This window comes from Chelonia mydas, chromosome 6, assembly GCF_015237465.2.
Source record: "Chelonia mydas isolate rCheMyd1 chromosome 6, rCheMyd1.pri.v2, whole genome shotgun sequence".
In the NCBI taxonomy this organism is placed as follows: domain Eukaryota; kingdom Metazoa; phylum Chordata; order Testudines; family Cheloniidae; genus Chelonia; species Chelonia mydas.
In genome coordinates this window covers 66,495,665-66,509,518 of record NC_051246.2, presented here as the reverse complement: position 1 = coordinate 66,509,518, position 13,854 = coordinate 66,495,665, and the positions used below count along the sequence as shown (strand labels likewise).

At 44.3% G+C, this 13,854-nt stretch overlaps 1 protein-coding gene and 1 long non-coding RNA gene across 9 annotated transcripts in view; one reads left to right on the top strand and one right to left on the bottom strand.

Annotated features, from left to right (window-relative positions):
- The window catches only part of LOC119566428, a 77,254-nt gene extending 73,079 nt beyond the window's left edge, over window positions 1–4,175 (top strand). The window contains exon 3 of the long non-coding RNA XR_006291673.1: window positions 3,784–4,175. This is a non-coding gene — a long non-coding RNA (uncharacterized LOC119566428). The remainder of the gene's footprint in view (window positions 1–3,783) is intronic.
- The window catches only part of SMOC1 (SPARC related modular calcium binding 1), a 174,639-nt gene that overhangs the window by 87,168 nt on the left and 73,617 nt on the right, over window positions 1–13,854 (bottom strand). For all 8 annotated transcript variants that reach the window (XM_043549093.1, XM_043549091.1, XM_043549092.1 and 5 more), the window contains exons 4-5: window positions 9,351–9,450; window positions 691–738 (exon numbers count right to left, since the gene is read on the bottom strand). In XM_043549093.1, coding sequence (XP_043405028.1) covers window positions 691–738; window positions 9,351–9,450 — 148 coding nt within the window. The remainder of the gene's footprint in view (window positions 1–690; window positions 739–9,350; window positions 9,451–13,854) is intronic.

Below are 13,854 nucleotides of genomic sequence, written 5' to 3'. Positions count from 1 at the left end.
CATCCCATCAGCATCTATTATCCTGTTCAAGATTTTTCAAAACTGGTTTTACAAGCCAAGGAATGTGTATAACAATTTAGGAGTAGAGGTGACATTTCTAGTCTTTAGCTCAGGGAGGATGTGGCATGGAGAATGGAGCTATAGGGGGAGGAAGGAGTGGCAGAGAATTCTTCCGTTTAATGATTTCCACAAAAGAATTCATGCAGAGCAAAGGGCTTAAGGGTGCCATTTTCACAAGCATTCAGCCTCCTTCCACTGCATTCAATGGGAGTTTTACCTGGCAGACACTTTTGAAAATCTCACCTTAAGGTGACTTGCCACAAGTATCACATCATTGCTTGTGGCTCCTAGTCCTGTGCTCTCACCACTAGACTGCATCTTTTTCTGGGTGAGCTTAATAAATAAAAAAGTGTTAATAATAAAAGAAAAAGCAAACAAATGAAGGTTAGTCTGAATCTGTTGCCCCTCCAGGGGACTCTAAAAACCCGGTCCGCCTCATAAAAGCGGAGTTCTATCCCATGAGGACAGTGTACTGGACTTGATGCCACCTTATTCCACATGCTTTTGGAGTAAGTGCAAGACTGTCTCTCTAGGGCTTTGTTTTCAAACAGAAGTTCTATCGGGTCTCAAGAGGTCTGGCTGGGGAAACCTAATCAAACACACTTTACTGAAACACAGAACTCCACTCACCTTTCCTCCCCGAGTTACCCTGGCTCGATGGCTTATCAGTTACTGAACCTTAAAGGGGGAAAAACAAAAACAAAAAAAAATAAAGACATGGTTTGTTTAGAGGCAGCATCACCAAACAGCACACACACACAAATATACTTCAATAGCCTAATCCCCAGGGTTTGTTTTTACCTTCCAGCAACTCCATCTAGGGCTCTAAGACTCCACTGTAGGAGTCCATGGCAAATATGTAAGGCAGCACAAGGAACAGTTTTACTCATTAAGGCTATCAAATCAGGGTTGCATTAAACAAGAGATCCTTGTGCGTTGTCTACACTACACGGTTTTGTCGACAAAAAACAGCAGAAGTGTACACACGACAATGTTCCTTCTGCTGACAAAACTCTCCTGCTTTGCCAGCAAAATAAAACCACCTCGACAAGAGGCGTAGAGCTTTTTGCAGCTAAGTTAATATGGACAAAGCGTTAGTGTAGGCACTGCGCTTGGTTAGGTCACTGTAAACAGCCTCCAGGAGATGTCCCGCACACTGTTCCCTCTAAGCTGTGTGCGTGCAAACAGATCCTAAACCCCATGCACACGGTGAAACACCTGTGCAAATTTTTGTGTGCACGAAGCACAATAATTTGTACAGAAGAAATTTTTTGCGCACACGACCTGTCAAAAATTAGAGGGAACATTGGTCCCACAATGCCCATCATGAGCCCTCTGGTCGGCAGTTTCAACTCCACGGCCCTGCACCCAGATACACAGGCATCTGTCCCTTCCACTGCCCTTTAAAGGCCTGGGAATTTTTGAAATTCCACTTCCTGTTTGCTCGGCGTGGACAGTTTACATCTCATCTTCCCAGCGGACCATGGGGCAAATGTTCTCCCGACTGGAGTAGATCTCCCTCTGAGTTGTTGTATCTACTGGCCCTGCGGGGGAGGAGGCTGTGCAGTCCTAGCTCCACTCCAGCCATTGAAACTTTGATCCCTACGGTCAGATTTCTCCTGGCATGTGGATAAGGGCTATGAACAGGACATACAGCAGTGCCATGCAAAGATAAAAGGAGTTGAGACACGCTTACTAGAAGGCAAGGGAGGTAAGCCATAGCTCTGGTGCTGAAAATCTGCTGCTTCTATAAGAAGCTGGATGCCATTCTTGGTGGTGACCCCACCTCTACGGCCAAGAGCCCCGTATATACTTTGGTGGGGCTGGTGGTGGCAGAAAGCAGACTCAACCCCGAGGATGAAGTTGCAGACTAGGAGGTTGAGTTGAAGGACAACGTGGAGCACACTGCAGGGTCGTCCAGTGGCATGGCCAGTCAGGACCTCTTTTCCACTTTTGGAAGGGCATAATGAGTGGGGTCCTGCAGGAATCAGTTCTAGGTCTGGTTCCGTTCAGTATCTTCATCAGTGATTTAGATAATGGCATACAGAGTATACTTATAAAGTTTGTGGACAATACCAAACAGAGGCGCTGCAAGTGCTTTGGAGAATAGGATTATAATTCAAAGTTATCTGGAACTGGAAAAATGGTCTGAAGTAAAGATGAAATTCAATAAGGATAAATGCAAAGTACTTCACTTAGAAAGGAACAAACAGTTGCACACATACAAAAAATGGGAAATGGCGGCCTCGGAAGGAGCACAACGGAAAGGGAGCGGGGGTCATAGTGGACCACAAGTCAAATATGAGTCAACACTGTAGGAAAAAAAGCAAACATGATTCTGGGATGTATTAGCAGGAATGTTGTAAGCAAGACACGAGACGTAATTCTTCTGCTCTACTCCACGCTGATTAGGCCTCAACTGGAGTACTGTGTCCAGTTCTGGGCACCACATTTCAGGAAGGATGTGGACAAATTGGAGAAAGTCCAGAGAAGAAGAACAACAATGATTAAAGGTCTAGAAAACTTGACCTATGAGGGAAGATTGAAAAAATTGGGTTTGTTTATTCTGGAAAACAGGAGATGGGGGACACAGATTTCAAGTACATAAAAGGTTGCTACAAGGAGGAAGGAGAAAAATTCTTGTTCTTAACCTCTGAGGATAGGACAAGAAGCAATTGGCTTAAATTGCAGCAAGGGAGGTTTAGCTTGGACACTAGGAAAAACTTCCTAACTGTCAGAGTAGTTAAGCACTGGAATGAATTGTCTAGAGAGGTTGTGGAATTTCCATCACTGGAGATTTTTAAGAGCAGGTTAGACAAACACCTGTCAGGGATGGTCTAGATAATACTTAGTCCTGCCAGGAGTGCAGGGGACTGGACCTCTCAAGGTCCCTTCCAGTCCTATGATTCCACTCCAGGGGTGGGGTCTAGCCAGTCCCAGCAGTCCATCTGTGGCATGCATGATGCAGGAGAGGAGAGCCCTGGTAAGGGATCTTTTTGAGTTGATGCTTCTCGGTTACATGAGATAGAGCTGTCCTTTGCTTTGAATATTCTAGAAGTGGGTGAAGGGGTAGACATGTACAAGACTAGCTGTGTCTGAGTGTGCGTCACATTCCCTTGTGCAGCTAAGCAGTGTGGCAGAACAGTGTTTTAAACACACCAAGATTTCAGAGAAATCCTTCAGAGAGAACTCTAGGTAACTTTCCTGGAGGTACTCTGCAATCCTCTGCCATAGCTTCTTTGGCAAAGCTGCTTTGTTCCTTCCCCCATTGTAGGAAACTCCTGCGTCACCCAGCAATCACTTGTGCAGGGACCAAAGCAGCGTATAGGCAAGCAGCATAAGGACTGGGGCTGAAGCCGCACATGTGCAGGAAATGCACTCTTGCATCTTTGCTTACCCTCAGGAGTGAGATATCTGCTTCAGTGACCCTTGCCCGTGGAAAATGATAGCAGAATTTACAATATTGTCCCCACTTGCCTGCACTTATCCCCTTAAATAAAGAACAAACCAACCACCTAGACCCTTTGTCCCACCTTGACCGACCAACTCCCACCCGGGCCGAACTCACCATGTTTAGGGTTTTCATTGAGATGTGTGCTTGCCAAGGGACAGTGAGAAAGTGATTTGTATGTTAAAAGAGGTATATTTTAAACTGTATGATTCAATGCTTGGTGTGAACTAAAGCAATCATGCTTTTGTGTATTGTTTCTTGTGCTTCTGCAGATATGGCCTTCAGGGGAACTCCATGCACACCAGTGGAGGGCATCCACCAGATAAGGACGCAACCAAGATGGAGAGAGGAGGACACATTCCAAGAGGTGCTCCAATCCTCATAGGTCAGGGGGGAGGGGAGAAAAGAGCATAGGGAGTGGAAAGACCCTGAAGGAAAAATTTAAAATAGAAAGGCAGGACAGAAAGGAGAGTGAAGAGTGCATTGTAAAGGGCCAGGAGTGGATGATAAAAGTGATGGAAGACCAAACAGATATTGAAGTCCTTAATCACGCTCCAGGCAGAACACATGAGTGCTTGCCTCTCCCTCTCCCCTCCTCACAGCTGATACAGAATTGCTTTCTGTGCCCTCCGAAAACTCCTCCCACACATTCCTTGCAACTTCCCGGACCATCTCAGTATCCTGTTCACTCCACACCTTCAGACAGCTTCCAAAATATAGCTGGAGTTACGCACAGTTCTGAGAGCCTACACTGCTCTGCCCACCAAGCCTTGTGTGTGTGTTAATTGGTATTTAATAAAAACAAAACTCTCTGAAAGATCACCAATCTTCATTTGTCTTCTACACAAGGTGGTTGCTGCCGATAGTAATACCTAGTTGCAGTCTGATCATTTGCGGACTACAAATCCTAGTCAGGAATCACCATAATTTTCATGCAAGCCATGAAGTTAAAGCATGGAAGAGTGCTGTGTAGAGCACCAGCAATGTGTCTTTCATCAAAATGTTGCCTCAAAGCCTCCCTGATTCGAATAGCCCCCCATTGTGCCCCTCTAATAGCCCTAGTATCTGGCTGCTCAAATTCAGCCGACAGATGATCCGCCTCCGTGCTTCATCCTGGGAAAACTTTTCACCCTTAGCTTCACAAACATTATGGAGCATGTATCAGGCTGCTATAACCATGGGAATGTTTTCCTCAATTAGACCTAACATGCCATAAAGGCAGCATTAGCACGCTTTTAATCTGCCAATGGCAAATTCCGTGGTCATTCTGTACCTGCTCAGCCTATTGTTGAATTGTTCCTTGCTGCTGTCCAGGTTTACCTTGTAGGGTTTCATAAGCCATGGAAGTAAGGGGTACACTGAGTCTCCCAGGATCACTATGATGAGCATTTCAACATCCCCCACTGGAATCTTCTGGTCTGGAAAGAAAGTCCCTGCTTGGAGCTTTCTGTGCAAGCCAGTGTTCCTTAAGATGCATGAGTCATGCACTTTCCTGGACAACCCCGCACTGATGTCTTGAAATGGTCATGGTGATCAACGAGCACCTGCAATACCATAGAGAAGTACCCCTTTCTATTGATGTACTCCATCGCAAGATAGTCCGTGGCCAAAATTGGAATATGCATGGTATCTGTCGCCCCTCCACAGTTAGGGAATCCCACTGCTGCAAAGCCATCTGCTATTTCTTGCACATTGCCAAGAGTCACAGTCCTTTGTAGCAGGATGCAATTAATTAATGGCCCTGCTCACTTGCATTAACACAGCCTCAGCGGTCAACTTCCTGACTCCAAACTGATTTGCAACTGACCAGTAGCAATCTGGAGTTGCCAGCTTCCACACAGTGAACGCCATGCACTTCTCCACTGGCAGGGCAGCTCTCATTTTGATATCCTGGTGCTGCTGAGCTGGGGCAAGCTCTGCACAGAGTTTCCACATCTGGAAGTTCTGCGACCACTGCTCGCCATCCTAGACCTGCATAATGATGCGATCCCACCACTCAGTGCTTGTTTCCCCGAGCCTAAAAGTGATGGTCCACCATGTTCAGCTGCTCTGTGAAAGCCCAAAGTAATGTGGTGTTATTTCTTTTCAAGGCACACAGCAGGTCAGGCACTTCGGATTCCTGTTCAGATTGGGAGCTCATGATATGGGACGCATGACCAGCTGCAATGTGTTCATAACAGCGACCACAACAGTAGAAAGCAGTGCAGGATCCAACCTTTCAGACACAGATGGTGAGCACAGAGTAAACAGGGGGCTGTTGAAAAATGCTGTCAAATGCAGTCAGAAGCCCATGAAATGCTGGGATGGAAAGAACTGCATCATGGGACATTGAGTGTACCCCCACAATGCGCTGTGATCCATCCTGCCTTCCCACAACTCTTAGCTGCAGATGGCGGCGAGTAGCACAGTGGGATAGCTACCCACAGTATACTGCTCTCACTGTCAACACTAGAGCACCAAGTGTGGATGTGCTCTGCCAACAGAAGGAGTGTTGTGTGAACACACGCAAATGATGTAATTATACTTTTTTTTATTGTTGGCTTAAACTTGCATCAACAAAACTCCGTAGTGTAGTCAAGGCCTTAGTATTTGGGCCCAGTGGTTTGAAGGGACTTAACGTGGCAGCAAGTCAGTAAGAAACCAAGAGTAAATCCAAGGGAGATCTGGGGCAGAATCAGTAAGTCACTGGAAAGAGGGGATATGAGAGGATGAGTAGATTTGTAAGTGTCAGGGCAAAAGAAAGCATCAGGTGGCTGGGAAAGAATCTGAGCAGGTGCAGTATGTTTGGGAAGGAAAGCTCTAAACGGGACTTGGATTTGCCCAGACAGTCTCAGTCCACCTGTGAATGTCACCAGCTGTCATTGAGGAAACAGGACCCTGAACTAGTCCTGACAGGAATTTGAATATGGGACTGATTTAATTTTAAAGTTTAAAAAAAAAAAAAATCACAAAAAACCCCCACCACTTAATCTTCATGTGAAAGAGAACGTCCTGTATTTATTTCTTTAGTTTGCCCTACAAAGAGGCACTGTCAAATAATTTCACATTAAAAATGTAATCAGAGACAATGGCTATTTGGGCAATTCTCTCAGAAGTGTGAAAGTTAAAAGGAAAAGCTCTGCTCTTGATTTGGTCCTTTTGTATTTGAAAACACAGAGTGCTCCCTGCAGTGATGAGCTGCCAAAATCTTAACGGGTTCCCTCCTCACCCCACGAGGGGGTCGTTGCCCACCCCCGGGACTCCTACCCCATCCACCCCCATCCCCTGACTGCCCCCAGAACCGGGCAGGAGGGTCTCGTGGGTCACTGTAGTGGGTGCCCACCCCACCCTTAAGAGCCAGAGGCACCTGCCAGGGGGCGAGGTGGGGAGTCCCGGAGATGCTTACGTGGGGCAGCTCCCAGGAAGCATCCGGCAGGTCCCTCTGGCTCCTAGGGGTGGGGGAGCGGCTGCTCCCCCCCCCACTGATCACATCAAAAGTGGTGCCTTAGGAGTGCCTAAGGCACCACTTTTGGCCAGTTAAATTTAGAAGCCCTTTTAGAACCGGTTGTCCCTCACGGAACAACCGGTTCTAAAAGGGCTTCTAAATTTAACAACTGGTTCTAGTGAACTGGCTCCAGCTCACCACTGGCTCCCTGTACCTAAACTCCTTCAACAGCCAAACTAAAGATATGCAGTTTGGCCATTTCTGTTTTTCTTCCACTTGTTTCTATGTGTGTCACTCACTCACCCATCACTGAGCTCTATGGGTAAAGTTTACCCCAGGGCAAAGGACTTGTGCAGGACCTACACGAGCCTCATGGTCAGGTCTTAAGTAGCGTATGGGCCCTTTTAAGGGAGAATCCCATCCTCTCTGAATAAATTAGTCAGTAATCTGCTGTTCTAGAATTAGCAGTGGGAAACACAAATACAGGGTCTGTGTGCTTTTAAGTGTCCTACAAAAAACAGTTCCTGGTGACAACAAAGTGAATATTATAAGAAAAAAATCCCACTCTCAGAAAGACCCAATCTACCAAATTATACAGTGAAAATGTAAAGGAAGATCATATTCTGAGGAAAGACAATTTGCTGTGGCATTTTATTTTCTACAGAAGATCATTCAAAATTTAGAATTTCCCTCCAAGTGTGAAAACAACATGACTGTAAAACATCAAGAGTTGTCTCAAGTTCCAGCGTTCTTAGCCAGGTATCTGTGTAACTCCTGGTTGGGCAAAAATTTGACCTCCCCAATTCTATAGCATAATGCACCGAGCTCGCTCACTACCACGTGCCATCTGTTAACATGATCACGCCAAATAAGAGAAGAAAAAAAAGTTGTTTAACTTCTGTTCTATTCTGAATAAAGGACAAACAGCAAGGTGAGTGTGAAGAATACATTCAAGATAAAACATATTGGGTGTGCATATTGACAGGCACAAGTCCATAGATGTACGAGGAGTTTATATATGGCACTTCTGAAAATAATACAACATTGATCATAAACAGTATTTCCAAATCCACTTTTTAGTGAGGAGATGATATGGGGACTCAATTTTTCAAAATCAGAGCTGGGTGCTAATGAGCTACACAAAAGCAGTCACCCATCCACCCATCCCAGGCCAAATGGGTATGTACAACCCCATCATTAAAAGACCCAATCTACCAGCTCCCCAAAATCTTTTTTAAAAGATTTGAAGTATTTTGCTTTAGAGGGTCTGCTATCATCTGTAATCAGTTTTAAATGTAAAGCATTAAAATTCTGAGTGTTCAAGTACAAGACTCTCACCCTACAGTGCGCGATCTAGCTACAGTAACCAATAGCAGAAACTGGAGCACAGTCTCCCTAGCACTCTAACAGTAGCAAGCTAATAGAATTACTGCCTTCGTACTCTACCTCTAGTTATCTCACATTTGCCCCAGTGGTAGGAGTTTGATGCCATTAAATCACCCAGTTTGCCAGCTTTCAATAGTATAGCCATGATACAAAGGAGAGCAGCACTAGTTCAGTGGCATAGCCAGGAAATTTTCTCCTCCATCTTCTCCAGACTCCACCATCCCCTGTGTATGCTCATACACTGTTCATTCTGCTGGACATTCAATGCTGCTCCAAGACACCCTCACCTCTGAGGGGATCATCCCTCCAGAGACAAGTGTAGAGCCAATGGTGCTTTGAATGGCTGGGATGAAGCTCGTTTTACAGTGTTTCCAGGCATTGCTGCAAGCCGCTCACTTTTTCCCCCTTGGAGTAAAAAGTCGTGCTAAACCTGGACATCCATGCACGAGGGCTGCTAGAAGTGGAACAGCAGCCATGTACACCAAAAGGGGTCACCATGTCAGTAAACTGGAGGAGTGAAAGTAGTTCACCACTTGAAAGTTGTGCCCATTGTGTTACGAAGCTATGGTGAAGCTCTTGAGAGAGGCTCTAACTTTATCTTGTCCTTCTGCACTAATTGAATAGCAGTGAGCTTTACTTCCCACAAAGAACTTACCACGTCTACCATACTTAAAACTGTATTGCCCCATTCTGTAAACACCCCCATAAATCCTCTGAAGTATAGTTAAGTAAAAAAATAGCCCATCCCTGGATTCCAGGTTGCAGTTCCACTTCCCCTACCTTACCATCTTCTGTACATCTTTCACTGCACGTCTGCATCCCAATCAACCATGGAGCTGCCACAACCACGAGAGAGAGATTGGGAACACAAGTTGCCATATGGCTAGGGTGCACACAACTGATCGGGAGTAGTGGGCACAGCTGCAACTTTAGTTTGGTAAATTGGTAAAGTCGCTCCCCCACCCCTTCTCTTCTACCAATATTTTAAATCAATCAAATAAATGCTTATTTAATCCCACGCCACAGTACCTGAACATACAGGAGTTTTATTCTGTACAGAAGAGCCGCTGATGGGTTTGCCATCGGGAGTGACACACCAACAGTATCCGGTGTAGGTATGGCATTGCACCTGTTTGGGAAAGGAAAGAGCAATGACTGACTTTATTTCTCAAAGTATCCTCCACAATGCCCTCCTACCTTAGCTCTTGTGCATTCTTGCTTATCCAGCACCTTAAAAGTGAACCTCAGCTTGGGAGGCCCATCCCTTCAGCATGGGAGATTGTGAATAAAAAATGCTTTTTCAGTTTTGGCAGACACCGGTTTGGACAATGGTGGTACTTTATGTTTGGCTAAAGAAAGGTTCTTCTCCTTTATTCTAACCAACCAGTTAGCCAGTCTCTAGATCAGGGCTTGAAGCAACTGGCAGAATCTCCTCTGAAAACATAAGAGCAGCCCTACTGGGTCAGACCAAAGGTCCATCTAGCCCAGTATCCTGTCTTCCAACTGGCCAGATGCCCCAGAGGGAATGAACAGAATAGGTAATCATTAAGTGATCCATCCTGTCACTCATTCCCAGCTTCTGGCAAACAGGCTAGGGACACTGTTCCTGCCCATCCTGGCTAATAGCCATTGATGGACCTATCCTCCATGATTTTATCTAGGTTTTTTTTTTTTAAACCCAGTTATGGTCTTGGCCTTCACAACATCCTCTGGCAAGGAGTTCCAAAGGTTGACTGCGTTGTGTGAAGAAATACTTCCTTTTATTTGTTTTAAACCTGCTGCCTATTAATTTCATTTGGTAACCCCTAGTTCTTGTGTTATGAAAAGGAGTAAACACCTCCTTATCTACTTTCTCTACACCAGACATGATTTTATAGACCTCAATCATATCTCCCCTTAGCCATCTCTTTTACATTTTATCTATGGTGTGTAGCATTACACCTCACTCTGGACTGTCTTTTGGTTCATATTTATTCATGCCACCATTTTACTTACTATTCTCCATACATATAAACTGATGATTGGTATTCGTACTATCCCTCTCAATTACATGCTGGTTCAATAAAGGCTTCCCCAATCCCTGCCACCACAATCCCGAGGCCCAACACCACACTGAGTGGCAGATGTTTGTGAGCACAATAGTTTTTCCAGTCACTGGACAAAGTAGTATAATATAGGCCTGGTTTTGATATTGCCACTTCTACAGGTGAGTTTGAACACTCTCCATTTACCGCACATTAGCATTCCAGCTTGGCAGATAGGCACAATCAAAATATGCTTGCATTTGTGTATGCCCATGGATTTTAAATAAATACTCAAAGGCTTCAGGTAAACAGTCAAAGCTACCAGGGTGGTATCCCTAGCAATGTCAGTGTGGGTCTATGGTCAGGTGGCAGCACAACTCTAACACATTAAACTAAACCATTCCAGATGTTCATGAAGTAGTCAGCAGCAGGCTGACAGTCACACTTTTTCCACTTCACATTATAGACAAAAGCCCCCACTACTCAAGTGGTTGTGTTAATACTAAGCCGTTTGCATTGCACTAAAGAGACAGCATTTGAACTCCAACCACACACATTCAACACTGGCTGGGTTTGCATAGCAGTACTTCCAGTACCTTAGTGGTGGGCATGTATTCACAGTACACCACTGTAAACTTAAAAAGACTCAGACTCAGTTCTGCAATGAGAACAGCGTAAGAACTGCTGGGCTTGGTCTGTCCATCTCTTTTTCAAGCCTTCTAAACCAAGTTCCCATCAGTCCTCTCCGTGTCAGGCAGAATAGTGGCACTGACCCACTATTGCCCTTCCTTCTTTAGGGACCACTTCAGACCTAGGGCATTTGTAGTCTTTGTCCAATAGCTAGACCCAATTTCCTGAAGTAGCGAAGTATGGTCAGACTCTATGAGCAGCTTTTAAAAGGCTTTGCATATTTCACATAAAATGCGATCTAAGAGCAAGTATAAACCCAGCGCTGTGTGTGTCTTGGTTATACTAACTTACAAGGCAATCATTTTGCCTCAAGCCAAACCCACATCTTGTGGTCAAAACCAACAGTAAGTACATGCACACACGTTTCTAGTCACTGTTATTGCCGTTTGCACACTTTCACTTTTATTCCCTCCTGATACATCATAGAATGGATCGCAGATTGCATTTATGGCACATTTGAGTAATGAACCATTCATCACTTAGTAAGGATTCTTGTCAGTCACTCTAATTAGTGGAATGCTTGCACCAGACTAAAATGTTGAAGTATAAAGAAACTGTTTGTTTTTCAATGTACTTCATGTGAAACACGTGATTACCAAAAATAAACAGACACATGAAAACACACTAAATTGTGCTGGTGTCAAGATCACTACCAGTAAAATCTTGCCCAAGGATTAGAAGAGTTACTGAGATTGGGAGTCTAATTCTTTTTGCCCAAAGGGCATTACATTATAGACAAGGACATTTTCTTTTGCAATGTAATATCCTGCTGAGCTATTATTTCAGAAATGGGCAGTATACACCACGGCATTGACATGTGGTTCCTCCACTCAGAACGTACAGCCGCAAGGTGTTTATAACATTTTGTGCTAAGTGTTTGCTTCAATGGCACATGCTACATTTTTATTATATATAAAAAAATTTTGCACATGCAAATTTCTGTGAAGTACAGTATATCTTATATGCCGTTGCAAGTGTAATTAAGATCACATAGTATTCCTTAAGCCAGAGAGTTTAGAAAGATATTTAAGTGGGTGGTTTTGTTTTACTAGAACTCACACAAAAATACTGAATATATAATGGTGTTGTATAAACTGTTTATTGGCATAAATTTGGGGTGACTGAATTATCCAAGGGTGAGTTATGCCCAAATGAGCTGATAAAACTCCTTCATGCCACACAGTCATGCAGCCCCTATAGGTGTCACATTCATTAGAGGATATTTTAAAAGTAAATTATGAAACTTTCAAACTGATTCTATTTTTTGTAATCATCCATCTGTACTGTAAAGTCAGGTAGTTTAGTGTCCATGAGCCAGGCCACACGCATAAATTAGGGCCTGATCCAAAGCCCATTGACCTCAATGGAGACCAATTGACTTGAACAGGCTTTGGCTCAGGCCCTACTTGAGCTCAGGAAAAGAAAGAACAGGGCCCCCCATGTGTGGCCTTGTCAACTGCCCCATCCATGAAAAGGAAGCACCATCATATCGACTAGGCTCTTCCCCTTGTTCCCATTATTATTCCCAATTTCCTCCCCCTTTCATTTTTGGCCTCCTTCCTTCCTTTTTCCAGAGAGGTCAGGATGGTGGAGGGCTCCTCCTGCTGAAAGAAGTGCTGTCTGATGTTGTCACAGAGCAGTATGGCCAACTACAAATATTCAAAAAATCATAAGTCAGGCCCCCAAATATCATGAGTTTAAAAAAAGTTGAGGTTCATTCTTTGCCTTCTATTTGAGTTTGAGAGACCCTGGGGTCACATTTTCAAGCTTTTCTCCACAATCATGAGGGCTGGAAACTTTCATTAAAAAAGCAAGCTGAAAGCCTCACGTAATCACATCTCTAGGAGCCAGGGCTTGAAGTACACCACAATGCGTCATGAGACTCGTGATAAAAATCTCAAGGGTTGGCAACACTGCACCACACTGCTCCTCCATCATTGCACCCTGGATAGCTTCCTGCTACTGCACCCTAGACTGTGCCATGCTCAATGGCTCACACTAGCTGATACTGGGCTCATCTATGCCCCTTTTACCTCCTCACGCCTGGGGATCAGACAACTGCCCAGGAAATTGAGAACAAAGACAGTTTAGAAACCTCAAACTTACCTAAACTAGCTTTTCTATAAAACCATAACATTGGAAAATTAAAGGTCCAGGACACTAGACTTGACCACAGAATGTTTAGGGGTCAGAACAATGGCTGGCCAGCACCCAAAGAGTGCAATTATGAGCCTGGAAGAATCTAACCCATCTCATTCTCACCGTATATTTCTATGTTCAGTATTTATAGGGAAGGTAGGAAAAAATGGATGGTCTAGCACAATTTCTAATGGCAGGTAACTGGAAAAGTTAAAGTTTGAGGTCAGCTTCCCCCAAATCAAACTAGGTGATGGTTAGAAATTTTTACCTAGCTCCTGCTTCTCAGGAAATTTGAGAGTTCTTGGTGCTTTCCACACAGTTGTGCTTTCCAATTGGTATCTGAATTTTTGATGCTTATTTAAATCCAATTCACAGCTTTGTGATTCACCCATAACTGTCCCTCACCCTGCACAATGGCCAGACTACACAACAATGATCAGTCAGAAAAAGCATTAACATGTTATGGTAACTTTGCCTTAATAAAATGTTTCCCCAAAAAAGACTGACCTTACACCACAAATCGGCTTCTTGTGAAAATGCAGAATTGAATTTGGGTGTTACCTTCCTATAAATGTTCAGTATCATCCACTTTTATTAGAAGCGTTAAGTTCAGCTCCTTTTGGCTCCCCTCTGCCTTGAAAATCAGTTATTGGGGACGGCAATGGATCTTGTTTGGTCTT